Source organism: Pungitius pungitius, chromosome 13 (assembly GCF_949316345.1).
Source record: "Pungitius pungitius chromosome 13, fPunPun2.1, whole genome shotgun sequence".
NCBI classification, from domain to species: Eukaryota; Metazoa; Chordata; class Actinopteri; order Perciformes; family Gasterosteidae; genus Pungitius; species Pungitius pungitius.
This window is the reverse complement of record NC_084912.1, coordinates 2,181,501-2,208,491: the sequence shown is the minus strand read 5'-3', so window position 1 is coordinate 2,208,491 and position 26,991 is coordinate 2,181,501. Positions and strand designations below refer to the sequence as shown.

Here is a 26,991-nt window from a genome sequence, read left to right as displayed (position 1 = left end):
AAAACTTTGTTTAACTTCGTACTCCCTCCCCCGTCTCCTCAGTGACGTTTGAGGACAAGAAAAGGGAGAACTTTGAGCGAGGGAACCTGGAGTTGGAGAAGAGGCGTCAGGCTCTTCAGGAGCTGCAGAGGAAGGAGCAGGAGAGGCTGGCAGCGCTGGAGAGAGAGGAGCAGGAGAGAAAGGTGGACTCCTTTCCGCACTCTGGTCCCTCCAAACGTGAAAATCTGCTTGCGTTATAAAATACGTGCATTTATAACCGCAACAGGGATTTCATGGCATCAGTGTCAAATAATGAAGTTGTTTGTTCTGCCAGCTCATTTTTGTTTTTGTTTTTGTTCAGGAGCGTGAGCGTCTGGAGCAGGAGAGGAGGCGACAGCACGAGTTGGAGAAGCAGCTGGAGAGACAAAGAGAGCTGGAGAGGCAGCGCGAGGAGGAGAGACGCAAAGAGATAGAGAGGAGAGAGGTACGTTCATTCTAATTCAAGTTGACGATTAACTGCCGCTGCCTCGTAATCACATCGGCTGCAGACAACTTCTGGACCCTCCTCCGCCCCCCCGTTAAGCCTCAGCTCTCAGAGTACAGAGCTGCATTTACACTCGTTGCGTACAATGAATGTGTGTACTAGGTGTATGTGTGTACTAGGTGTCTGTTATTGTGATGTCGTTTCCAGGCTGCCAAGCGTGAATTGGAGCGTCAGCGTCAGTTGGAGTGGGAGCGTCAGCGGCGCCAGGAGCTTCTGACTCAAAGAAACCGAGAGCAGGAGAGCATTGTGTTGCTCAAAGCCCGGAAGAAGACCCTGGAGTTCGAGCTGGAGGCTCTGGTAATCCAACATTACGCGGGCAAACACCCCGTAGGCGAGGACCTCTGTGAGCTAACGGCGCTATCTGACAGTACAGGGTGTTGATTGGTGGGACAGTGATGGCCTTAAAATGGTTTCTTCAAAGATAAGCCAAAAGCAATCGGCTGATGCCGACAGATCGGAACTGCTGTCACCGAATTGCGTCTGTGACCCGACACTTTGCACGCCCTGCAGAAACGTAATATCGCATTCCTGTCCGGCAGAATGACAAGAAGAGCCAGCTGGAGGGCAAACTGAAGGACGTTCGGTTTCGTCTGTCGGCTCAGCGGAGAGAGGTGGAGCAGACCAACATGACCAGGGAAACGCGCATCGCTGAGATCACGCTGCTGCAACAGCAGCTGCAGGTACGCATGGCCGACGGGTTCCTGCTTCACGTCCGTAACTGTAGAATTTGTTTGTGTGTGTAGTGCAATTGTGATAAAAAAAAAATGAACCAAACCAATGCTGTGACTTCCTGTGTGTCTACAGGACTCCCAGCAGTGGTTGGGGAGGCTGATTCCTGATAAACAGAGTCTCAACGAGGAGCTGCAACAGGTTCAACAGAACAGTCTGCATCGTGAGTATCGCACAAACCAAGCGCACGCTCGCACGTACACGTCACACCTGCGTGTTCTCGTAGCTAACTCGGCTGTGTGTGCGGTGGTCAGGCGACAGCCTGTCGTCCCTGCAGAAGGCCGTGGAGCAGAAGGAGAGCAGCAGACAGCAGCTCCGAGAGCAGCTGGACGCGGTGGAGAGAGAGACGAGGGCCAAGCTGCTGGAGATCGACGCCTTCAACACCCAGCTGAAGGTGAGCGGCTCGGCGCACGCGGAGGAACGCGTTGGGTCTGTGCCGGTTGTAGGCAGTGCGCTGGTTAACGTGCATTCAAGATGTCGTTAAACAGCAGATCAAGAATTAGATTGAGCGGGGAAACAGAAGTTACCCAACAATTCATGAACAGTGCAAGAGAAAGCTTTAAAAAACGTTTGTAATCTAAAGCTCAAAATCAAACTTAATCCGATAAAGCTTTCAGTCTCCGTGGAAATGACTCTAACAGAAGGAGACTTTCCACTCCATCTATTGGAGGGCCTTGACTTACAAATGTTTACATGTGAAAACTAGAACACTTTATTACCTCAGTTTGATGCACAGTGGTGTTTTGTTTAATTCTTTTTTTAAGTAGCGTAGAAACGACCTGTTCCATTCAATAAATCGCATTGGTGTGATTTATTAATACAAATAGAACAATTGTCTGGGTGACCCGCTGATATTTTCTCTGTTAAAAGCCTCGGTGTTGTGGCTGTAGCTTTAAATCTTGTCCCGTCCTTCGTAATCCCATCCTCACACCGGCTAACGTAATCCCAATGTTCATGTTCGCTGATGTGTTTTTACCATCTGAATGTGACGGCGGTATCCATGGTTGTTTCCGTTGGTGCGTTGCTATGGGGTTGCTATGCAGATTAATGCTGGTCGCTGTGGTGTTGGAGAGAGCTAGCCGCCGCGCACAGCAGCTTTCGTCAACAGTTTACTAATGAGAGAGGAAGATGGAGGGGTTTTTGTACTTTTAAAAGTACAAGATGAAGTAAAAGATGCGATATGTAAGATCAGCCCAGCCTTCTAAACATGACATTTCAAACGGAATAAAGGGGGTGCGAAGTCTCCGTCTACGCTACAGGACAAAGACGAATAGCTTCCACTAGGGGCTTGTTGTTGAATAGCGTTGAAAGTAAATGTTTAAGTCCAAAGTGACAGAAGCATTAAAACAACATGTTGTGTTTTTTCCTTTCCTTTATGTTCTTTTGCAGTTGTCTTTATGTCTTTAGATTCTACAGACCGTATTTGAGGTGCTTACCCCTATCACACATTGTACCTTTTTTTTGTTGAGGCTTTGTGTGTCTCGGTTTCCTAAAGCACCTTTTTGTGGTTTTCTCTTTGACCGAAACCAAGAATCAGTCCTTCGGTCCGGAAAGCAGAGACAAGGCAGACCACAATAAAAAGATTTTCTCATGCTTAATCTAATGAAGTTTGTACTCTGTCTCTTTCACTGTAATGAACATTACTCGGCCTCCTTAGATGTGAACGTTTGACCGTCCACCTTCCTCTCCCCAAAATCTCCCTCCGCACTGCTGCGCCTCCTCTGTCCTCCACACCTACCGCGACTCTCCGATGCTCATTCTGTCTTTGTTTTCCTGATTCAACTCGCCCTCCTCCTCCTCCTCCTCCCGTCACCCTGTGTTCCTGCACCTCTTGTTTCTTTTCCGATCATATTCCTTGTGCAAATCAACGTAACAAACCCTTCCTTCTACATTTTTTCTTTTTATTTATCTCCCACACTGGCCTTTTGCTCCTTTGCCCATGCCAGTCTCTGTGTGAGTTCTATGGCAACCACTGTGCCAGGATAGAAGCCCTGCAACGCCAGCTTCAGGAAGAGCAGAGAGGGAGACAGGTAGAGCACACTGCCGCTGCTGGACCGGGGTGGTACTGCAGCCCAGATTCACTCTGCAATGGGAAAAACAATCCTGTGACCGACGCGGAGCAGGGAGCAGTTTTGTCTTTCCTTTTGCATTTGGATTTGAGCCGCGCCACCAGACCACCTGAGAAACAAGTGAAGCATAATACACCCTGTCGTCAGACTACTAACTTGCAAGCATCAACTTTTGGAGGCTTTTGCCATCTTTAACACCTACAAACCAGACTTTTAAAACAACAGGTTTCCTGTTTTTAACACGTTTTGTGGACTTCGCTGGGCAGCCAGATGTATTTCAGCCGGTCGTAGTTTGATGAGTGCAAAGCATTCAAATCCTCAATTATCGATCCTGTTGTCCTGTTCATTCTCACCTCGCTAGTCATTATAGGAGGAAATAAATGCGTTGTTAGCTAAATTATTGCTACTGATTGATAACCGAAAGGACAGAAGACTTGTATCTTTCTTGTAATCATATATTCAGTAATGAGAACTTTTCTTCTTTAGTGGGGAGTCAAATTAAATTGTGTCGGCCTCCTTACCATCTTAAAAACCTAATAACACTCCTTTAAACTATTACATCCTATTCAATACATAGAAGTCTGTGAAATATTTCTAGCCAGGCCTGTTGCACACTGCACTAAATATCTTGACAAGTGAGTGTTTTTTTTCCAACACTGAGTCACTAGAGACTCTCCTTCCTTGAGTCACAGCCTTATCGCGCCCTCCCTTTCTTTTATGCTCAATAAAAGGTACGCTCTTATTTTATATTTGGTAGAACTGACATGTTGACAAAAAGCACAAGACAGCAGCTGACGTTACCCGTTGTCACCTGCTTCCCGCTGTTGTGTGTGCTGTGTGTAGAATTGTCATGTAAGAAGTCATCTCGCGGTAGCTGAGATGATATTATCAAATTGTAGATACTTAGAGTTCTCAATCGCATAATACAGCTTCACACAGGCCTCCCCTCGTCTCTCCCTCATTCTCTTGTTTTTTTTCTCTTTCCTTTCTCTCCTTGAATCACCTTCTCTTTGCTTCATCTTCTCTTTCACCTTCTTCTCATTCTGCCCTCGTCGCCCAAAATATAGGATCTTCCCCCCCCCCTCTTGGCTCACCAATTAGCCGGCTGACTCCTTCGTTAGCACTAAGCTAACGGGCTCGCTAGTTTAGCAGGTGCCCTAAATGACGCTGTTGCTACTAGATTCCCACTGCGCTGTTATGCCGCCACGTTTTACCTGGAGGCTCAAATGCAGACTAACGAGGATCAGAGTATGGTGAACTTTGGATGGATGTGTGTCTGTGTCTAATCTGTGATTGTATGCATGCCCTGTCGTCCCCCACGTCCTGTTTCAGATGGATTGGGCTTTCTCTCTCTTCAGGGTTGCTTGTTTCTGAATGTTTTTTCGCGCTGGTTGTTCGGCTGAAACAGGACAGCTGCCTTGTGTTGTTGTAGTAACTGTTCAGTAAGGGCACAGCTGGTTGTCATGACTATAATCACTGTGGTTCATTGGTTAAAAAAGGTATCCACTTGAAATAAACAGACCTTTGAGTAGCAACGCAAATGGAACCTATGGCACAGAGGACTTGAGTAGTAAGACTCCCAGAGCTTTGTCAAATGACACACATCAATACACTTAATAATGCTACAATTTAAAGCATTCTTGTATACAAACAAAAGTTTAGTTTACAAAATTCACCAAACTGGATCCAGTCGGGTTTATTTGAGTCTGCCAAACATGCTGGAATGAACAACACTTACATCCACTACCTACAAGACTGTAGTTTGCTGCATGTTTGTGTGCCTCCTCACCCGACTACTACATGCTGCTGCTGTTGTTGTTTACTGTTGTTGTTTGTTGTCGGTGGTTACCCGTAGCAGCCAGCCCTCTGACCTCATTTCCTCCGCACCGCTGTCCCTTCCTGTATGTAATCGTGCCCTGCAGGAGCTGAGGGAGATCCACAGCCGGCAGCAGAGGCAGAAGCAGAGGGAGCTGGAGGGAGACACGCACACACTGACACACACACACCCTCACATGCACACCCCCATCGAGAGGAAGTCCGCCGAGCTGCAGGACAGCAGGTAAGAAGGAAATGTGCTTGTGGAGGTCCTGAGTAATCCAAACCGTTGTTTGTTTGTTTTAATCCGGTTAATTATTCCTCCGCCTCTCTCCAGGTTGTCATCAGAGGAGGCCTTGTCCTGGAGGGACGAAGCTGCAAGCTCCGCCCCCAACGCCCCGAGCCCCCCCTCCATCTCTGCGCCCCACGCCTGGCTGAACAGAGTGGCTCAGGAAGAGGAGGAGAGGAAGAGGAGAGGGACGGAAGAGGACGAGGAGGAGGAGGACGACGACGAGGAGGAGGGCCGGAAGGCTGCGGGATTGTCAGAAGAGAAGGAGGACGAAGGGAGAGGCAAGAAGGAGGTGCAGGAGAAACTGAGCAAGCTGTTCAGCCAGCCGGCCGACCCCTGGGGCTCAACAGGTGGGTTACGGGCTGCCGGGCCCGTAGGAAGTCATGAAACGCAGCAACACGTGACAACGGGACATTTGTAACTCTCTAAGAAACACATCGGACTCTGCACGTCTGTCTCTGCGGATGTGAAGGGAAAGGGTGCGTCTCGTCCAATAAGAGCTCGGGGCTGAGCAGACCGCTCCTGTAGTTTGGGGTTTTAGCGCCCCCTGTAGACCAAATTCTATTTGTTACAAAAGCACGTGGTACAGATCCCAACAAGTGAATATATTTTGTGTCATAAAATAAAGTTACACTGATGGTTCTGGTCTGTGTTTATTAATGTTCTCTTTCTCTGTTTATTTACAGGGGAGAAAGCTCCGGTACCCGGTCTGTTTGACCACAAGTCTCCTGTACCGGGCCTGTTTGACCAGAAAGCACCCGTACCGGGCCTGTTTGACCACAAGTCTCCGGCACCGGGTCTGTTTGACCAGAAAGCTCCTGTACCCGGTCTGTTTGATCACAAGGCCGCGGTACCGGGTCTGTTTGACCAGAAGACCCCGGTCAGTAGCTTCGACCAGCAGCCAGTGAAGGTGGTCTACTACAGGGCTCTGTATCCGTTTGATGCCCGCAGCCATGACGAGATCAGCATCGCCCCCGGAGACGTTATCATGGTATGTAGTACGCAAACAGACAGAGTAAAAGGACATCACATAAAATAACACAATAACTTTGTGTTAGCTGTGCGAACAGCTTATTTCATGTTTTGTTGCGTGTCTGTGTGTGTTTGTTTTATTAACTACGTGTGTGTGTGTGTGAGTGAATGTATTAACTGTTTCTTCTCTCCTTTGCAACCTGAAGGTGAAGGGGGAATGGGTGAGTTTCTATCCCCCGCCCACTTTTGTCCATCCACCAATCACAGGCCAGCTTTCATTTGAGCGCTCGCTGTCATTGGTTCATCTCACGTCATCTCCACGTTCATTCGGTTGCCGGCGAGTGAACGTCTTTAGCTTTTATTTTTAATACATTTTTGAACCAAATTTAGTTTGTGTTTATGTTTATGTAAAAAGCCTCGAACATGCTTCGCTGTGAGTGTGAAGGTGTCATTTCACTTTCGTGCTGAATTACATTTTTCCATCAAAGTGTGAGCACATCTCTGGATATGAAGTGTTTGTTTTGTGTGATTCTGTGTTTTCGGATTTATCTAAATCTACAAATAGGTCAACAACATTATGTTGACGACTGCCCTTAAGTAGAAAGAAACGTTCTTCCCTATTGTCTACTTTTGTAAAAACATACTCTGTATGTACATGTATTAGCATCTATGAATAAACCTCCACGTTTTTAATATTTGACCACTTTACATACAGATCTAAACAGTTTTTAATTTGTAGTAACTGGGGAAAACCACAGGGTTTATTATGAGGTTTTACATAGAAGTAAAATAATTGTAAGTTGCTTTGGATAAAAGCGTTGGCTAAATGACATGTAATGATCGAAAAAGAACAGGTGTTAATAAGAGCTTGTTATGACCTTTTATAGAAACAAGAGGCAGAACACAACATGACCAGTTAAATGCAAGTTCCCGTGGGTCTGATTCAATTAGCCACTAACTAGGTTATTCTGCTTCCTGCAATTCTGTTCTACCACACACATCTGTATTGATTACCGTGCCTCCTTTGATTCCTCTCCTTGCCTCCTCTGCTCGCATCTCTTGTGAGAGAGACGCAAAGAGTCGATGCAACGGGCATTTAACAAACAACACCCGTCCTTTTAATCATCAACAAATCAAACATGACACAGCTGCATCGGCCGGAGGAGCCGAGGAGGCGCAAATGAGAAGCCCCCCCTGTGAATGTGGTCATGCTTCGGCTGTGTCTTTACGTCGCTCCTCCGCCCCTCTCCCCCCCCAGGTGGATGAATCCCAGACGGGGGAGCCGGGATGGCTGGGGGGAGAGCTCAGGGGCCGGACCGGTTGGTTTCCGGCCAACTACGCGGAGCGGATACCGGACAGCGAAGCACCGGTCAGCCTGCGCGCGACGGCCTCAGCGCCGCCCACCGCCGCCCAGCAGCCCCTGACCACGCCTCCCCCGGCACCCGGACACGCCGCCTCCTCCTCCTCTTCCGCGACCTCCGCCAACAGCAACTGGGCCGACTTCAGCACCACGTGAGTCCTTCGTGGAGTGCATTTCTTTTTAGCCGACTCGTACGAGGCACCTCGCTGATATTCGGCTTCTCTGTTGTGCTCCTTTCTCCAGTTGGCCGTCCAGCGCCGGCGGCCAATCGGAGAGCGAGGGGTGGGACGCGTGGCCGACCACCTCGACCAGTCAGAACCCCTCGCTCAGCGTTCCGTCGGCGCAGCTGAGGCAACGCTCCGCCTTCACGCCGGCTACCATGACGACGGGCTCCTCCCCTTCCCCGGTGCTGGGCCAGGTGGGAAACGTAGCTCCGGGACTCGCATCTGGTACCGACCGGCTTTATTCTCATGGCTATTTTGTGTTTGTCAGGGGGAGAAGGTCGAGGGTCTGCAGGCTCAGGCTTTGTATCCCTGGAGAGCAAAAAAGGACAACCACCTGAACTTCAACAAAAATGAGGTAGAGCACTGATGATTGTACCAAATGGCACAGCACCATGTGTGGATTAATCCAACCGCCCCTCAAATCACACACACGTAACACACAGCTTAGCTTCCTTTGGCTGTGAATGCAAACCTTGGGGCACTGAAGGCATCGCTGTCATTGCCTGATGCAGATCATCACGGTGTTGGAGCAGCAGGACATGTGGTGGTTAGGTGAACTGCAGACCGGACAGAGAGGCTGGTTCCCCAAAAGTTACGTGAAGCTCATCTCCGCGACCATGACGCCGCCCCCTGGTGCCGCGCCACGCATCAAAAACACTAGGTGTGTTTAAATTGATGAAGCGTCCGCCTATAAATAAAATAAATATTATGTGTACCGTTTAACGAATGCGTTCATCTTCCTTCTTTTCTAGTGAGCCTCCGGTATCAGAAAGCCCCCCCAACGGAAAACGCCCGTCCCCTTCCCCGACCAAACCCTCCGAGTCTGGAGAAGGTAACGCACTCAAACCCGTGGAAGCATCTATTCCGTAAAGGCCGTGTGGGTTCTTGTCGTATGACTCTCGCCACCTTCTCGCGCGCAGAGTACGTGGCCATGTACACCTACGAGAGCAGCGAGCAGGGGGACCTGAGCTTCCAGCAAGGGGACGTCGTCGTGGTGACCAGGAAAGAAGGGGATTGGTGGACGGGCATGGTCGGGGGCAAGACCGGCGTCTTCCCCTCCAATTATGTCAAACCGCGGGACTTTGCTTCAGAGGTGGGCGGCGGCGGCTCTGAGCACGGGCGCTAAACCAGGACGCCGCATGTGGCGTCTGATTTTTTTTTTTTACAGTTTACAGTGAGGTAAATATCTGTTGTTCAAACTTTGTCTCCAGGCTTTGGGACCAGCGGGGAAGACGGGAAGCCTGGGAAAGAAACCGGGTGAGCTTTTCTCTATGATGCTCTGGACGGTTTAGCACTTACATGCTGCCTTCACATACGTATGTGAAGCTTAAAAGAACCTCGCCTGCTCCTTCCTCCTGTCCCCCCCTCAGAGATCGCGCAGGTGATCGCCCCCTACAGTGCTACAGGAGCAGAGCAGCTGACGCTGGCTCCAGGACAGCTCATCCTCATCAGGAAAAAGAACCCGGGGGGCTGGTGGGAGGGCGAGCTCCAGGTATGCAAGCACCACCTCTTCACATGCGCAGTTACATGTACACAAGTATTTCCATGCATACATTTACCTCCATGTCATGTTTATAACATTAATGTAAGGACGCGTTCTGTGCTCCGATTGGTCCAGGCTCGGGGGAAGAAGCGGCAGATCGGATGGTTTCCGGCCAACTACGTGAAGCTGCTCAGTCCCAGCACCAGCAAGACGACGCCCACTGAGCCCACCCCTCCAAAACTGGCTCCGCCCAGCTCGGGTCCTCACGCAGGTACTGACACGTAGGAGCTCTTAAATCCCCAAAGCCAGAAACATTTAATTTCATCCTATTCCATTTTTGTTCTTTTTTTCTATCAACTTATTTTAAAGTCTGCACCTCATGACATTTAAAGCCTGAATCTCAATCTCTTTACCTGTCACATGTGATCTCCCCCCCCCCCCCCACCTGCAGCTGTGTGTCAGGTGATCGGCATGTACGACTACGTGGCCCAGAACGACGACGAGCTGGCCTTCCAGAAGGGTCAGGTGATCACGGTGCTCAACAAGGACGACTGTGATTGGTGGAAGGGCGAGCTCAACGGGAGGGAGGGGCTGTTCCCTAGCAACTACGTCAAACTCACCACAGACACCGACCCGAGCACGCAGTGTGAGTACACACACACACACACACACACACACACACAACCTCACACGCACGCACACAAAATACTAAAAGGAATAGTGTAACACTCACACACAATCACACTCCCCAGAGCCAGGTGTGGAGATGCTGTCTCTGTGTTTTAACCCCGGGTCAGTTTGACCTTTCACCTCGACACTCCTTTGGGCCTCTTTGATAACCTCCCAGTCATGCAACACATCTGGGCAGTGCCTGCATAGTGTGTATGTGCATGCGTGTGTGTGTGTGTGTTTGTGTGTATCTGCTTCAGTGTAAAAGTGTTTCCCTTCTTCCTGCATGTCTCCCTCCAACATGACCCAACGTAGACTTAGAGTTCCTAGAGCTGAGCGACAGGAAAACAAAAAACCTAGAAACTTAGGTTTTTTTTTATATGTCTAGTGAGCCAGAATCTGTATTTTCACCCAGGGGAGAATCATTAAAACCCTATTTGTGAGATTTATTCTGCAAACACAAGTTTTTGTTTGACATGTACAAAGAGTTTAATGTAAGGCACTGAAACACATCATGATGGATAAAACACATTCTTACAAACATAATTCATATTTTATTTTGTGAAATCTCCTTTTCAGTTCATATTCCCACCCTTTTCATAATATTGTAAGTTTTTTTGTTTTACTTGTTTTAACCAAACAATATTGGCCGATGCATCTTCATCATGCAGTTATGTATTCTTACTAGTTATGAAGCACAGCTTCTGCTCGCTCTAGCTCCTCTATTTCTACGCCGGCATAGAGCACACCTCCACACACTCCGTCCTGCTGCACGCTCCACCCACCTAGCGCCCGATTGGTTGTTGTTGTTGTTGTTTTGTTTAGTTGTTTTGGTTGATGTTGTTGTTGTCGTCCTCTCTCTAGGATCATATCATTACCCAGAACCCCCCTCTCCTCAAAGCCCTCAAAGAGACCCACTAGGCCACGCCTACTAGGCCCCTCAACCAATGGGACAGCAGCAAGAGGTCACTTGACCCGGGAAATGGCGAACCTCCACCAATAGAAGCCAGAGACAGACAGACTGTAACGCTAAAAAGAAAGAGAGCTCTGTCTGTGCTCGACTGGACTCGGCCAGAACTCTGTTTATCTAAGGCTCTGGCTCCAAACGGGGGGGGGGGGGATCAATAGTCAGGGCTCCTCCCCTCCCTCCGACTTTCTTCTTCTCTTCTCCTCCCGCCCTTCTTCTTCCTCCTCTTTTGGTTCGATCGGTCAGAAAGGAGCTTTTAAGCCAAGGGGTGGTGGGGGAGGAGAGGAAGAAAAAGGAGGAGAGACAAAGACTGTTGAGCTCCTTTCTCCCAGATTGGACTGATGCACATGTTTTTGACTGGATCACAGTGACTGTACACACACACACACACACACAGCCCTATGGTAGCGTGGTACAGTGGATAGTGGGTCATTTTGTGGCTTTATGGGAGATTCTATCTTTAGAATCAGTAGTTTAGCTCATCCCGCTCCCTCCTGCTTCTTTTAATCTTTTTTTTTTTTACATTTCCTTAACCTCCCATTGGTTCGGCAGCTTCCTTCACCTGTCAATCCAAAGCGCTGGCTCTGCCCCCTCCCCCGCACTAACCCCCTCCCTCCCCACAGCTTCACAGAAAGACCCACTATCTTCTGGGAGGACAAGTCTCAATGTTAAAGACTCCCCTCCTCACACCTCCTCTCCTCAATACCAAAGACTCCTCTTCCCTCAACCTGTTCTACCCTTCGCCAAAATAAGGAGACGGAGAGGAGAGGAAATGAGGCGGGGTTGAGACGCGTCCCGCGGGTTTCAGCTCCCTTCTATGGTTTTCTAGTTAGCCTGCTTCTCCTCCTCCTCCTCCTCTTTCTTTGCTAGAGAAGGAGGCATAGAAGGGAGTGAGCAGCTGGAATGGGAAACAGCCCCGTAGCTCTAAGGAAGCCGTTAACAGCTTAGCATACGAGCTAACCAAATTACACGTCAAATGCAACATGGTACAGAGAGAGTGTGCACGTGACCTGAACTGGTGTGATCTCACACACACACACACACACACACAGTGCTAATGTTTTTATCCGTTGTAGTTTAAGACTCCTGTATGTATTAACTTTAACTGATCACTTTTATGTTCTGTTGTTGTTTTTGTTTACATGTTCGTTGTTTTGTCTGTTGCTATGAGGATGAGATGCTGTCACAGTGTTGAGGGCGGGACCAGGTTGACAGACATTTACACAAACATACAAGACAGATTTGGTACTTAAAAAGAAATTGTTAGGATAGAATTTGTTGTCCAAAAAGAAAGAAAAAACATGGCCGTAGTGTCTTTTTAATCATTCCAGATAAAATAATGTTTTGACATTTTGTGAAATGCAGTTATTTGCTTTCTTAGTGGGTGAAAACCAATACCGCTCTGAAGCATGATGCTGAGCCGGATTAGCTTAGCTTAGCTTAGCATACAAGCGGAGCCACTTTAGCTCCGATTGCTTGGCTCAAAATATGAGGCAAACGTTTATTGGGAGCATCACGCGTGTTAGCTTGTTTGTTTTGAAACTGGAAAGAGCCCGGTCCTCTGCTTCTAGCTGCATATGCTACGCTAAGCTAATCGCCTTCTGGCGCTAACGTACAAACATGAAAGAGATGTTGATCTTCACAAGAAACTCATTCAGCATATTTCCTCAGATGATGAACTTTTACTTTAAATAGCTCAGCTGTTTTTTTAAAGTTGTGGCTCAACTTCACAAACCAGTGATATTTTTATATTTTTTAAGTAATTTGAGCTTTACCTCCTGTGATTGTTCCAAACTGTGATGCACCTTCTTTTAAGTGTTTTAGCGCATCGTCACTTCCTGTTTTTAAGTTTGCTTCCCATCTCCCACAAAAACCTTCCGTCGGTTCTGTGTCAAATAACACACAAACTACATTACCTGTTACCACGGCGACGCCCCCCACACGGTGCATTTTTAGCTTTCCCCACAGCAACAGACCAGTGTTATACTGGTGGCCATATCAGATTTGTATTGTTTTTGTGTATCCAGATGACAGTATTGTGATTTATTTTAATGTTTACCGTTAGAAACAAAAACAACAAATGAAACGATTATCAAGCTTTTTTTATACCACAAGCAATCGAGTTGTTTTTCTTTTTGTTATAACCTGCTTGGATCCCATTGGCTCCTCAAGTGTGTCAGTATTGAAGATGGAGGTCTCTGATTGAACGTTGGTTACCGGGACCGGAAGCCCCAATTGTGGGTTAAATCTTGGGGGGGGGGTTTTGGGAGATAAAAAACCAGATTAATTATTAATTTCCAGAGTCAGACGTAACCGACGGAGGAGACTTCCTCAGTCAGACCGAGGTGTTTTAGTTTTGAACAAAGAGCCAGTGAGACCGGAGCCCCGCTGCACTGATGATGCCTGTTAGTCCTGCAGCACGGCTCTGGGCTCTGGTCTGGTTTGTTAAACAAACAAAAGCATAAATCAGTATGATCTATAATTAATCTAATGAATGATAATGGTTGATGCTTCATTATTATTATTGTTATTGTTATTATAAAAAGCAGCTCTGGAAAAACAGCCAAATGTAACCAGACTGCACTTTGTGTGTGTGTGTGTGTGTGAGTGTGTGTGTGAGAGAGAGAGAGAGAGAGAATGAGGAGAGTGAAAACTAAGCACGAATGAGCAGTTCTTCTGGAGGTGTTTGGTCAGAAGGAAACACGGAGGAACTTTTGGAAGAAACGGATACTTGAATGAGTGGATGAAATGTGCAGCAGAAACGTCCCGAGCTTTTATCGGTGGAGACCTGATGATTAAACGCTCTGAGACCGACTGCAGCCGACTGGCCTCGTTACTCACACACACACACACACAGGCGGCTTTCTTCTCACATTTGTTCATAACGTCTTTAATGATAACCCTTAAGTTTGTTACACAATTATTTTTTTTGTTTACACAGAATAAATGTATTAATTATTATTGTATTAATTAGTTAATGAAGAGCTCAATTACTTCAGAGACATTCATCCACATCTATAATCAATCTTGAGCTTCTTTTCAGCTTAAAAAGACTGAAATATAAATAAATGATTTATAAGAATATATCTTAGCTGTATTTTTGCACTCATTAAAACTAACTTCGCAATTTAAAGATAGCTAACATTCCTCTTTAACTTCTACATGTTACACACAGTTTGGACGTGTTAATGAAAGAAATAGACATAAATACCCAGTGTTTTCCAGAGGAACGTGTCTCTAGTTCCTCAGGTAGGTATTTTGAGCCCGTGTATGAATTTGGGTGCGACAGGCGGTTGATTTCTTATTGTTCACCCCTCATATGTGTGACGTGGGCGTTTCAGGGTGCGCTGACCTCCACCTGCTGGACATGCTGAGCCCCATGGAGAGGAAGAGGCAGGGCTACATCCACGAGCTCATCGTCACCGAGGAGAACTACGTCAACGACCTGCAGCTCGTCACGGAGGTGAGCGCGCGGGCACGTCGGCAGGTGTAGCCTCCATGCAGCCACTAAGCCAGAGATCCAAATCAATACTCAACTTTTGGACTATTGTGTGATAATTATTGGTGGAACTTGTGGGGTCCTTTTCTCTCGTCTGGTTGTTTAGATCTTCCACAAACCTCTGCTGGACTGCGAGCTGCTGACGGAGAAGGAGGTGGCCATGATCTTCGTCAACTGGAAGGAGCTCATCATGTGCAACATCAAACTGCTCAAGTAAAGAGAAGACACACACAGACACACACAAACACACACACGTTACACAAAGACAACTTGTGCTATCCTTTAGTTCCTCGCCTCCCAACCTGAAACACAATGGTGGGATCATTTCATTATCGTTATTAAGTATAAAAGCCAGTGAGGCGTGGTTAAAAAAAAACTTCCCATCATGCCCCCCCCCCCGCAGGGCTCTGAGAGTGAGGAAGAAGATGTCGGGCGACCGGATGCCCGTGAAGATGATCGGTGACATCCTGACCAACCAGCTGCCTCACATGCAGCCGTACATCAGGTCCCTGCCGCCATCTTTTAATCCCGTCTCCCAGCGAGGGACTTATGCCTCCTCATGAACAGCTGTGCTGAAAGTTTGAATTGCTTCTTTCGTGTGTGTGTGTCTGTGCGTGTGTGTGTCTGTGCGTGTGTGTGTGTGTGTGTAGGTTCTGTTCGTGTCAGCTGAACGGAGCCACGTTGATTCAGCAGAAAACTGACGACAACCCCGAGATCAAAGACTTCCTGAAGGTACAAAACGCACACAAACAGACGCACTTTGAGTCCAGAGAGAGTGGTTTTTTTTTTTGTGTGAGTCACTTGGACTCGTAGAAATACTGAAGAGGGGAAAAGCTCTGATTGTTTGTCTCCGTCCCTCTCAGAGGTTGGCGATGGATTCCAGGTGTAAAGGGATGCCTCTCTCCAGCTTCCTGCTCAAACCCATGCAGAGGGTCACGCGCTACCCGCTCATCATCAAGAACGTACGTGTCACGCCTTCATTCAGAGAAAAATAAATAAATAAAATAAATCACTCTCTAACCGGGATTCCCTCTTCGCTGTGTCCCTGGTGCGTCGTCATCGGTTACAGATCATAGAAAACACTCCAGAGTCTCATCCAGACAACAGCCACCTGAAAGCTGCTCTGGAGAAGGCCGAGGAGCTGTGCTCACAGGTGAACACACACACACACACACACAGCTGACCCTAATCCCACATTAAAAGTCATTGTGTCACTTTATCGTTGATACACAATTAACAAACGGAAGAATCATGACCATTTTGCACTTTTAGTTGACAAATGAGTGGATGTGTTCAGGTGAACGAGGGCGTCCGGGAGAAGGAGAACTCCGATCGCCTGGAGTGGATTCAGGCTCACGTCCAGTGTGAAGGCCTGTCTGAGGTAACTTACACCTCCCCCCCCCACACAGACACACACACACGCATGGAGAAATCGAGCCTCCGGTGAATAACCCGTCTCTGCTCCTTCAGCAACTGGTGTTCAACTCGGTCACCAACTGCCTCGGCCCCCGCAAGTTCCTCCACAGCGGGAAGCTGTTCAAAGCCAAGAGCAGCAAGGAGCTCTACGGCTTCCTGTTCAACGACTTCCTGCTGCTCACTCAGGTGAGCTGCTGCTGCTGCTGCTGCTGCTGCTGCTGCTGCTGCTGCCGCCGCTCCTCGGGAATCTGCTTTAATGGATTTTTGGACATTTTGTAAAAATGTTCTTTTACAGAAATAGAACAGAAATAGAACAGAAATAGAACAGAAATAGAACAGAAAGCTGGACAGATAAAGAAAAGACAGGACTGTTAAGCAGAGAAAAAGAGGTGTGTATGTCAATACATCAGTTTATCTATAAAAAAGTGACAAAGTCGACGTAATAAGATGAGGAGCAGAAAGGGCTTTTCACTGCCCCCCCCCCGGTTCTGAATTAAATTCTGAAATTAGATAAGTAAAGGTAAAAAGAAGATTCTTATGAAACTGAATTATCCTAATAAAAAGAAGATGATAATTCCAAAATAACATTATTTGACCTTAACTAACACTCACTAACAACTAGTGTTTACTACAAACATGTGTTGGAGATTAGTTTATTTTTAATATCTTGAAAAAAGGTTCTATTGAGAACTTTGTTTTTTTTGTTGACAACTTGTCAGATTTATCAGCAAAGAGACTTATTACTATACTATAATAATAATATGCATGTGCATCACTCACTTTTTTCAAGTAGGTTTATTTATTAGTATTAATAATGATCTCATGTCTCCCCCTCACAGGTCACCAAACCTTTGGGCTGGTCGGGCTCCGACAAAGTCTTCTCCTCCAAAACACACCTGCAGTACCGCATGTACAAGACGGTGAGACACACACACGCACGCACGCACACACACACACACACACACACACAGAGAGAGCGCTGCGATGTTTTTAACTGTTAAAACATGTTTTTACATGAAATCCAACGTGATGTTTCTCATCCTTCATTCAGATTTGAGCAAAACACAGTTTGACCTTCATAGTATTGTGGAATGACTTTGTTTTAAATATTTAAAAGATATGGGTTATAATACTTTCAATTTTTTGTAGCTGGGATAATCCCATTGAGATTTTTTTATCTCTTTTTGGAAAAGGCCAAGAAAAATAAACAATAACATTTATAAATAATTAGCTCACAATAAAGAGACGACAGACCAGCAGGAAACAGTTTTTAAATAATCCTGCCTGCATATTAGATATCTGCTTTTAGCCCCAGTAAAGAACTCGGTCAGATGGAATGTGTTGCTTGTCCTGCGTCGCAGCCCATCTTCCTGAACGAGGTTCTGGTGAAGCTGCCCACGGACCCGTCGGGGGACGAGCCGCTCTTCCACATCTCCCACATCGACCGGGTGTACACGCTGCGAGCGGAGAGCATCAACGAGAGGTCAAAGGGTTCATTCATGAGTACATCTCGGGGGGGGGATGTGCAGCCACTTTAAAAAGCATGTTTTTTTTCTCTTCTCGCTGCAGGACGGCGTGGGTCCAGAAAATCAAAGCGGCTTCGGAGCTCTTCATCGAGACGGAGAAGAAGAAGAGGGAGAAGGCCTACCTAGGTATCCCACCCGTGACGCCCCCCCCCCCCCCCCCCCCCACCTCCCTTCTAACCCCCGAGCGTCCCGTTTTAAATTGATTAGTTTGTCTCAGTCCGTTCTCAGAGAGCCACGGGCATCGGGAGGCTGATGGTCAACATCGTGGAGGGAATCGAGCTCAAACCCTGCCGCTCCCACGGTACGAACACGCCCTTTTACCTGCACTAAGCGCGACACGATCATATAACGCACAATATGTGTGTATGCACAAAAAAACAAAACACTTTGATTTGTGTGTTTGAGCTTAAGATGAAAAAGTGACCAAGAGTTATATATACATGTGCAAAGATAATGTGTGTGTGTGTGTGTGTGTGTCTCTGCAGGAAAGAGTAACCCGTACTGTGAGGTCACCATGGGCTCTCAGTGCCACATCACAAAAACCTTACAGGTACGTGACGCTCACAGTGTGCTGCTCCGTTGTTGTCGTCGTTACGAAACATTTACATTTCCGTCGGTTAGTCTCCTTTAGAGACGAATGAACCGAGTCCACAGGCGTCACAGAGCTTCAAAGTCTGCTGAGACAGTCCATCGATTGGCTGCTACTGTCTTACCGTGTGGTTTAAATGAAGATCTCTCTCTCTCTCTGTGTAGGACACACTGAATCCAAAGTGGAACTCCAACTGTCAGTTTTTCATAAAGGACCTCGAGCAGGACGTCCTCTGCGTCACCGTGTTTGAGCGGGACCAGTTCTCACCTGACGGTCAGTGGCAGTGCCATCACCTGACGCCCTGCAGAGATGCATCACTTCCTGCTCTATACACCCGTCTCACCCTCTCTCTCTCTCTCTCTCTCTCTCTCTCTTTGTTTTGACCTTCGTCAAGACTTCCTGGGCAGGACAGAGATCCGGTTGGCCGAGATCAAAAAGGACCAAGGCTCCAAAGGACCAATCACCAAGCGGCTGCTGCTCCACGAGGTTCCCACGGGGGAGATCGTGGTCAGGCTGGACCTCCAGCTGTTTGAGGAGCCGTAGGAAAACAAAGACGAAACGGACACCTGGACGGGATCCTGCTGCACTGGACGTGGACCAGAACGCCGCGTGCTGGGTCAGACTGGTGCCGGATTCGCTCGTTTCTGGGCGCCTCGGTTGTCCTAGTAGAGGGAGGAACGTTGGAAGCAGCAGGTGCATCATGGGAAACTGACGAGACCTTTAAGGAACCCCAGAAACCCAAGATCCACCGTGTAGTCATTTAGAAGTTTCCACCAATATTATGCAAAAAAAAAAGAAAATAGACCAACTGGGCCCTGCATTCACCAGCTTGTAGTAAGAAAAAAAAAAAGAATAAAAGGCTCACTAACAAATGCATTTTATCGACATGGCGACGAGCTTTGCTGGTTTTATGAGCACTGTTAGAATTAAAAACAAACACTCGACACAAAGTAATAAGGTTTGACGTGACATATTGCCTTTCTATGATTAAGTTGACACACTGCAGGTGAATATAGTAAAAAAAGAAAAGAAATTGGACTAATACGTATTATCATTTTTTTGTATTCCACGTTTTACAGAAATCTACCGTCGTAAATAGACAAAGTAAAAGAAAAAACGTGTGACTTTTGGATGTCGTCTTTCCACTAGTCAGTAAGAAAACGTTTTAGGGAAGAAATCAAATGTCTTACACACATTTTATCGTCTTAAACTATATTTCACTGATCTTAAAAATGTTGCCGTTTCTCGACCTGCTGCTTTTCCCGGAGGGAGATTCTACCCGATTCTGCCCTCATAACTAACTCCCACATGCTAACTAGCTTAGCATGCAGGTGTCCCACCAGGACCCCCCCCCTCTTTCCCACAGTCTGGTCCAGTTCACCGCTGAGTCCTTGGAATCCAGTCCAGTCCGTTAATGTTAACCGTCTCAGACACTCCAGTGACAATCCCGGCCCCCCCTTTGAGTCCCGACCAACCTGTGTGTGTGTGTGTGTGTGTGTGTGAGCGTGTGTGTAAGTGAGAGAGCATGTATGCATATATCTATATATATATATATATATATCTATATATATATATATATAGATATATATGCGTGTGAATGATTGTTGTGTCTCTTTAATGGTGGACAGGCTAATTTCAAGGTACATGTTACACTTTTTTTTTTGTTGACGTCACGTCTTACGAACTCTCTCTGAGTCTTACGTTAAACTCCTCAGGCTTTCCACTGCAGACACTCGGCATCTAAAGGGACTTACGGAATTTTTTTTTACTTATCTGCCACATTATTCGCAAATGAGAAGAAAACCAGCTGCACATTGCACAGGTTTCAGGGGAAATGCTAACGATGCTAATTAGCTGAAAATGTAGATAGATTTTACCCCCAATATGTGACAAGTGTCCGGTTTGAATTGAACACCAAAATGTCCCTTTTTAAATGTACAATAACGATAATGGTATTGGTAAAGAAGGCGCACAGGGAACACGTGTGACGGCTCATTTCAGCCCAGTTACTGCCGAGAAGAATGTCTTAATCTTTGTTATTTTTGTGATGTTGGATGCATACATGGGGGGGGGGGTTGTAGTTTTTAGGTGATTTCCATCACACATCTAACCTTTGTTGTATTTTTGCTGCTGTGCAGAGACCCCTGAGAGAACCAGGGGGGGGGGGGGGGGCACGGAGCTGCTTAGGGGCCCTTAAAAAAAAAAAAACATGCTAGGCACTATATGTATTTTATAGGAGCAGCCTTTTAGAAAAATTCCACTCTCAACGCCGAGGAAGCTCAATGTAAAGGAAAAAAAAAAAGGTTTTAATGTGCGATGGCACTCGCAGCACTTTTAAAACACACACACACACACACACACACACACACTCGACTCAACAATGTTCCACAGTGGCAACTTTTTAAATTGACTCCCTGAGCATTTTAATTCAATTCTTCTTGATGGAAGGAAAAAGTTTATTTGTGGGGGACTACTTTCACCGGTGGATTGATACACATTTGATGAGATGGTTGATGTTTTTTTTAATAGTTTTTTTGGAGACGGAGAAGACGTACACAGACAATCCTTGTTAGCAGGATCAACAAAATACATCAGTGTTTATAGAAAACGCTTCGCTTCGATTATCAACCAATGTTCAGCATAAAAGCTATAAAGGCAGTTTAAAATGAGCTAACCAGTTAGCCACAAGCTGCACATGTTCAAATATTTTACCTCATTGAAGCATGAACTAATCCCTCCTCCGGTGTTTCATACCCTAAAAAAACCCCCAGATCAACCAATCACACAAACAATTTCAACGCATATCGTTGGCTGAATAATCTCAGGAGTTACTTTGATCTTTTAGAGCTTTTAGAAACGTCAGCTGGCTGGCTGCTCGGCCGCCTCCTTCCATTTAGATAGCTGTTTTTCAATTTATCGCCATGGTTACCGACTCGCGGGGGGGGTGGGGAACCAACCGTTACCTTTGCGACCAGCCACTGTCCAATCAGGGGTCGGCGAGGCAGCTGGACTGTGGTGGTGGGGGGGGGGGGGGGGGGGAGGGGAGGTGTGGACGTACGTTTGTGTTTCCTCAAACTGATGATGATGAGTTTGTCCTTCATCCCTGTAAAGCTTCTCCTCTCCAGACTGTACTGAAACTAATCCGGTTTGAACCCGTTCTCACTGTCCACCTTCCAGGATGTGTATAATACTACTGCTATTTGAGAGTTAATATATGAGTGCAATGGTGGGGGGGGGGGGCGGCCTGCCGTTAATTATCACTGTAGAAGATGTACTTTGTTGTCTTTCAATGTTCAGAATAAACTTCGGTTGGACCGAGAAAGAAGGGTTGTTGGTTTTCTATGTGCTTTAATGAGAGACTAAAACTTTCTTCATCAGAAAATTGTATTTATTTCGTGATTTTTCTCTTTTAGGAAACATTGAAAACTTTCAGACGTTTTTAAATCCGTCAAATTCAACAAGCACATGTTTTCTTTTTGATATTGACAGATGATTTATTCAAAAGTTCCACATTTCTACAGCGTGTGTGTGTGTGTGTGTGTGTGTGTGTGTGTGTGTGTGTGTGTGTGTGTGTGTGTGTGTGTGTGTGTGTGTGTGTGTGTGTGTGTGTGTGTGTGTGTGTGTGTGTGTGTGTGTGTGTGTGTGTGTGTGTGTGTGTGTGTGTGTGTGTGTGTGTGTGTGTGTGCGTGTGTGTGTGTGTCCAGGACATAGTCCTCTTCTACCTGTTCACTTCCATCTGGAGATCCTTTCAGTGTGGTATTCAAATAACATGAGGTGGATTGTTGTTGTTTAGTGTTAAGCTGAAACATGCAACAAGGGAAAGGGGGCGTTGCCTCAGTTCCAACCAATCGGTGTCTGAGCGGAAACATTTAGCCACAATTGCCGGAATTCAGGAACGTTTCTTTCAAAGTAAAAGCGTTAAACTTAAAATGAACTAATATACTTTTTGTATGTTGCTTAAGTATTCTACATACTATAATATAATTTAGGATGAAGGCGAAATTCAAGATTTTTTTATAGAAAACATATGGGTGGTTTATGAATAAATTATGTTGATAACTAATATAATAATTCATAATTAGTATTTTAACAGTATGAGAACTTTTATTTTAGACACCAAATGTTTTGTGAATGCAATGTAACTAATTACGCATTAATGTTTACCTTCACTTCAACATTGCCTATGATAAAGGTGGGAATAATTTCAATTGCATGGACAACTGTCCACTGTCCTACACGTAACTCCTAATCCTATTTGAGTAGATCTACTTAATCCCTTCCCATTAATCAATAAATCTTACCATTGACTGAAATGTATCTTATGGAATAACACAAAATAAAGGTTGTCTTTGAGGCTTTTATTCTGACATCACTGGACAGAAACACGTGTGTCTGTTGCTGCGGTTCTGTGACGTCATTCTTTGGAGGCTTTAAGTAGATCGCCTTATCCAACATTTGACTTAACTGCTATTCTGAACACACACGCGTCTCCTGACGTTTTCTAGCGAACAAAACAAACGGTATAAAAAAAAGTTGATTTAATCGTCCGAGGCGACAAATCTTTATCGCGTTGAGTCCGGCTCGCTGAATGACTTCTTTGATTTTTGTTATCTGGCTTTTTGTGGCGTCCAACGCGAAAGAAACCGAGCCGTGATGCTGCAGAACATCCTGTACTAAACCCCTTTAATACATCACACTCATTCCTCCTGTTCGTTGAACAAACTATGGCGGCTGCTTTGTTCAGAAGAGGGACGGGATTATGTGTGAGTACATTTCTCTGTTGTGAGTGAATCCACGCAGCTGAGACCCCCCCCCCCAAACCCCCCCATGTTTAAACAGAGTGTGTCATCAGCTGGAATTCAAATGTGCCTTTTTCTCTTTATAGAAACCACATTGATTGTAAAGAACACAACTGCTTTAACACAGAGGACCATTGACTAGACTTCGTTTTAGTTGCGTGCAAAAGCAAAAAGTGTGTGTGTGTGTGTGTGTGTCTTCAGTGCGTTCACAGGGAGCTGTGCAGAGTCACGTGGAGGCCACAGGCTGCAGAGTTCTGCTCCAGACCGACGGACAGGAGGCCGCCGCCGCGCATCAGTAAGACAAACGCGAGTTGGATTCATACTTCACTCCTTCTACGCCAATCAGGACGAGGCGAAGCTTTTTAATGCCGCGCCACACTTAACACGCCATGGGACATGCATCCGCTCGTGTGTTAACATGCTTCAGCACACACGTTGGTTACGAGTACATTTATTAAAAAACGGGTGCGATCGACACAGCTGCTAAATATTCAAGATGCACTTTATTTTTCCCCCCAAAAAATCTCAAAGGGCAGTAACAAGAGATTTTACAGGTCGTATGAATTTAGTAACCCATACAACACAACGCGTTTAGGCGGTCTAGAAGCCCCCTTGTGCTGAAGTGATGTTCCTGTGTGTTCCTGTCACAGAGAAAGCCAAGACGCAGCCCGCCGTGGACGTGGCTGAACTCCTGCAGCAGCGCTTCCCCCGGGGCGGCCCGGGCACAGCGCCCCCTGTTGGTAAGGACGCACACGCGGGGACGCGCAACGAGGCCCCGCTCACCAGGATCGTTTTTGTTGTTGTTGTTGTTGTTGTTGCCCCGGAAAGTAATCCAGAAATTGAGCTTAAGAGGATTAAGTGTTTAAGGGATTTGTGAGAACCTCCTTCATCACGCCACATGTGGCGGTACGTTTCCTATGCACTCTCTGCTACTCCTTCTTCCTCCTCCTACAGTTTGGCCTGCAGAAGCCTCCCCTGTGAAGGCCTCCTCCTCCTCCTCGGAGCTTCCTCCTCTGTCAAAGACGGCGGTGTCCTTCTCTCGCGGTGCTTCTGCTTTTAAACGAGTCGATGCTCGCGGCCTTTACAACGTGACCTCGGGTTCCTCTCTGACCAGCGCAGCCCCTTCAGCGCCTTTAGCATCTCTGGGCTCAGAACCCCGTCCCGCTGAACCTGCCGCGCGATTACCCGCAGCGGACCAGGTGGTGGTGAAGGCCGCGGAGACCTCATCCCGTCCCGCTGCTTTAAGAGAACCCCCGACAGAAATCATAGATGTGGAGCACACCCTATCCCCCGCAGTGGGGCCTGAAGCAGAAGCTCAGGCTGAACAGGTGCTAATCGCAGTCGACCTCTCGCACGCCGCCGAAGAAGAACCTTCGGTGGAGGCCACGGCAGAACCGGCGCGTGAGGCCGGTGCCTCTCAGGTTTCCGAAGGTCCGGCTGGAGAATCTGCCCCCTCCGACTCCGTCCACGAAGCAGCGGGCGCGATCAAGGCCGAGGCGGCCGTCGTGACGGAGGCCGTCCTCGGCTTGGAGCGAGGTCCGACGAAGGCGGGGCAGGAGCCGGCGGAGCAGCAAGGTGGAGCCTCGGAGGCCGCCGGTCTGGGGTCAGTGACTTCGGCCGACGCGGAGGCTCTGGAGGATGAAACCCCGAGTGAAACTGCACATTGTCTGGAGAGAGACGCTGGACATGTCCCCGGGGACAAGACGGCGGAGGACGTGGCGGAGGAGGTGATGCCGTCTGAGGAGACCACGGAGGCCTTGTCTCTGGCCGCGCATCTGCAGATGGGGGAGATGCTCTTCTCCGTTCCTGCTCCTGTAACCGGGGTAACGGGAGGCCCGGTGGGTCGGGAGACCGCCAGAGCGGAGACCTTGGACGGTAGGTTGGACTCCTGGAGGTGAAGGGGCCTTAGGAGAAGCTAACGGGTGGAGGTAGTGCTTCGTTAGGGCACAATGTTTTGAAGTGAAACATTCCTTTAAAACCCTGTGATTGAGTGTCGATTTTAAAACTGAGAGTGGAACCAGTCTCCCGTCCCGTCTCTTGGGTTGTTACCACAGCAACGGTGGCCTCTGGGTCAGTCGACACAGCGGCTGTGACGGATGATCCTCCCGCTCTGCAGGAAGTGCTGCTGCAGGGGGAGGAAGAGGAAGCTGAAGCTTTGGGGAATGAAGATGGAAAAGGGACAAACGCAGGTAAACACTTTCATTGGACAAGTGGAGAGACATTTATTACTTTTTGACGATGACGTCGTCGCGTAGTCTGGTGACTGTTGGGTTTGACGGTGTTGTCTTTAGATTTAGATCCAGTGCAGAGACTCTTCCTGGAGAAAATCAAAGAATACCAAAACATTCACAGGTGAGAAGAGGTGTTTTTAACGAAAAAAGGCTATGACGATTACTGTTGGTAATATCAAGATATTTTAAAAGAATTTAAATATCAAATCCATTCAATGACGCATGGAGTTAAAGATGAAATATTGGAGAGCAAAATGAGATGTGGAGCAGATATTCATTAAAATCCCTCCTCTTCCTCTTCAGGTTGAATGGAGGACAGTTGGAGGCGGAGCCAGACTACAAAAAACACCTTTCAGAGGAGACGGCGAAGCTCCGGAGGCTTTATGGAGGAGGAGGAGGAGGAGGAGGAGGAGACCTGAGCAGCTTCCCCGAGTTCACCTTCACCGGTGAGCGGGCGAGTAACCACATCATCTGTGGACCCTTCACAGCGTCAGATTATGCTTTTATAAGAAGAAGAGAGAGGCACTAAATACACCTACGGTGATTTATAGTTATAGCCGTTTGTTGTTAAATAAGAGATCTATTCTAGAAGAATACTAGATCACCCGAAAGGGTTTGATTATGGAAAAATACAGATTAACAGAATATATATTGGCAAAGATTTAGTAAAATCTCAAATATGGATTGGATTTGGAGATAAAATTGATCTCTTAAAAAAAGCTGAGCCAAATATGATTGAACCTTAGGATTAGTGCCTGGTGTTGTTTTTCAGTCGGAATGTGAAATATAAAAAGAACAAAACAAAAAGTCGTCATTACGGCTGATGATCCCATTTCTTGTGGAGATTATGAATGGTATTTTTACCTCTGGAACATTTATGGTTATTATTTCTCACAGCACTGACTTGTTTTATAATAAGTCAAGTGATGAAATGAGACTGAATAGGACATCTGCTGTTTTCTCCTCAGAGCCACAATTGGACCAGGACTCCAAATGATCCACGATACCCTCCCACACACGCGTCATGTTCTCAAAGCACATGACATGTGTTTCAAAAGAACACATAATCCTGTTTTTTCTTTGTATTGTGCAATCATACTAGTTATGCATTATTAATATTCTATGTAATTAAAGCAGCACTTTAAAAAGTGTGTGTGTGTGTGTGCACGCGCTTCAGATGCCATTAAAGCCTCACAGTAGAGGAGTCGAGGTTTGGATGAACAGCAGGTGGAGCTGTCAGGTCAACATTCCCTATTTGGCTCCATTTATCTGTCTACCTTTCTCTGTTTCCATGTCCTCACACTGTTCTGTATTACCTGCATTTTTCATATATCAGCATCACGTGTGTGTGTGTGTGGTGACAGAGGCCGTCTTTGTCAAGTCAGAGCCCCCCCCCCCCAGTCACGACTCTGTGATTAGAGATGGTGTGAGTCACAACCAGTTACACACACACATACACACATACACACAGCAACAAAAAAAACACGTGAGAGCAGCGCCAGACTACATGGTAAAACTATACGAAATATTGTTTTGGCAGAGAAAAGGCCCATCGGGACGATGCCTGAATGTAAAACATTGTCATGAATAAATCGTCTGTGTAAAGTGGCGTGATGTAATAACGTGAGATAGAAAAATGGGGAAAAGGGCCGTCATTCACATCCAATTCAGTTCCAGCTGTGTTGATTCAGATGCGCTGAAAGTGGCCCTGCGGTGACGTCACTGGATTTAGGCGGTCCCTCGCGTTGCCTGCGCAGAATACCGGCGAGCGTGCGTCTGTCTGCGTTTCGTGCTACACGCTCTCTCCCCCCCCTCCCCTCTCTCTCTCTCT

At 46.9% G+C, this 26,991-nt stretch overlaps 2 protein-coding genes across 5 annotated transcripts in view; both read left to right on the top strand.

The window, feature by feature from the left end:
* itsn1 (intersectin 1 (SH3 domain protein)) overlaps nt 1-21,466 on the top strand; it is a 29,759-nt gene extending 8,293 nt beyond the window's left edge. Inside the window, exons 12-46 of one of the 4 annotated variants that reach the window (XM_037465225.2) lie at nt 43-182; nt 341-463; nt 671-820; nt 1,063-1,203; nt 1,328-1,415; nt 1,507-1,646; nt 5,244-5,380; nt 5,474-5,775; nt 6,112-6,416; nt 6,604-6,618; nt 7,656-7,909; nt 8,001-8,175; nt 8,250-8,336; nt 8,494-8,642; nt 8,734-8,813; nt 8,902-9,074; nt 9,193-9,238; nt 9,352-9,473; nt 9,600-9,735; nt 9,916-10,110; nt 14,442-14,563; nt 14,706-14,812; nt 15,003-15,104; nt 15,250-15,331; nt 15,463-15,561; nt 15,669-15,752; nt 15,897-15,980; nt 16,070-16,201; nt 16,855-16,935; nt 17,377-17,498; nt 17,585-17,667; nt 17,759-17,842; nt 18,027-18,091; nt 18,295-18,403; nt 18,525-21,466. In XM_037465225.2, coding sequence (XP_037321122.2) covers nt 43-182; nt 341-463; nt 671-820; nt 1,063-1,203; nt 1,328-1,415; nt 1,507-1,646; nt 5,244-5,380; nt 5,474-5,775; nt 6,112-6,416; nt 6,604-6,618; nt 7,656-7,909; nt 8,001-8,175; nt 8,250-8,336; nt 8,494-8,642; nt 8,734-8,813; nt 8,902-9,074; nt 9,193-9,238; nt 9,352-9,473; nt 9,600-9,735; nt 9,916-10,110; nt 14,442-14,563; nt 14,706-14,812; nt 15,003-15,104; nt 15,250-15,331; nt 15,463-15,561; nt 15,669-15,752; nt 15,897-15,980; nt 16,070-16,201; nt 16,855-16,935; nt 17,377-17,498; nt 17,585-17,667; nt 17,759-17,842; nt 18,027-18,091; nt 18,295-18,403; nt 18,525-18,673 — 4,463 coding nt within the window. In that variant the 3' untranslated portion in view covers nt 18,674-21,466. Of the gene's footprint in view, nt 1-42; nt 183-340; nt 464-670; nt 821-1,062; nt 1,204-1,327; nt 1,416-1,506; nt 1,647-3,198; nt 3,283-5,243; nt 5,381-5,473; nt 5,776-6,111; nt 6,417-6,603; nt 6,619-7,655; nt 7,910-8,000; nt 8,176-8,249; nt 8,337-8,493; nt 8,643-8,733; nt 8,814-8,901; nt 9,075-9,192; nt 9,239-9,351; nt 9,474-9,599; nt 9,736-9,915; nt 10,111-10,997; nt 12,361-14,441; nt 14,564-14,705; nt 14,813-15,002; nt 15,105-15,249; nt 15,332-15,462; nt 15,562-15,668; nt 15,753-15,896; nt 15,981-16,069; nt 16,202-16,854; nt 16,936-17,376; nt 17,499-17,584; nt 17,668-17,758; nt 17,843-18,026; nt 18,092-18,294; nt 18,404-18,524 lie in introns of those variants that run through there. The other 3 variants (XM_037465228.2, XM_037465226.2, XM_037465227.2) reach the window with 3 other exon arrangements.
* Nucleotides 21,467-22,491: 1,025 nt separating this feature from the next.
* On the top strand, nt 22,492-26,982 carry LOC119214345 (uncharacterized). The gene is made up of 8 exons (XM_062566586.1): nt 22,492-22,893; nt 23,131-23,224; nt 23,580-23,669; nt 23,884-24,804; nt 24,984-25,118; nt 25,221-25,281; nt 25,464-25,606; nt 26,129-26,982. The coding sequence occupies exons 1-8, from the start codon at nt 22,855-22,857 to the stop codon at nt 26,155-26,157; spliced, it is 1,512 nt and encodes a 503-aa protein (XP_062422570.1). The 5' UTR covers nt 22,492-22,854; the 3' UTR covers nt 26,158-26,982.
* Nucleotides 26,983-26,991: the final 9 nt, after the last annotated feature.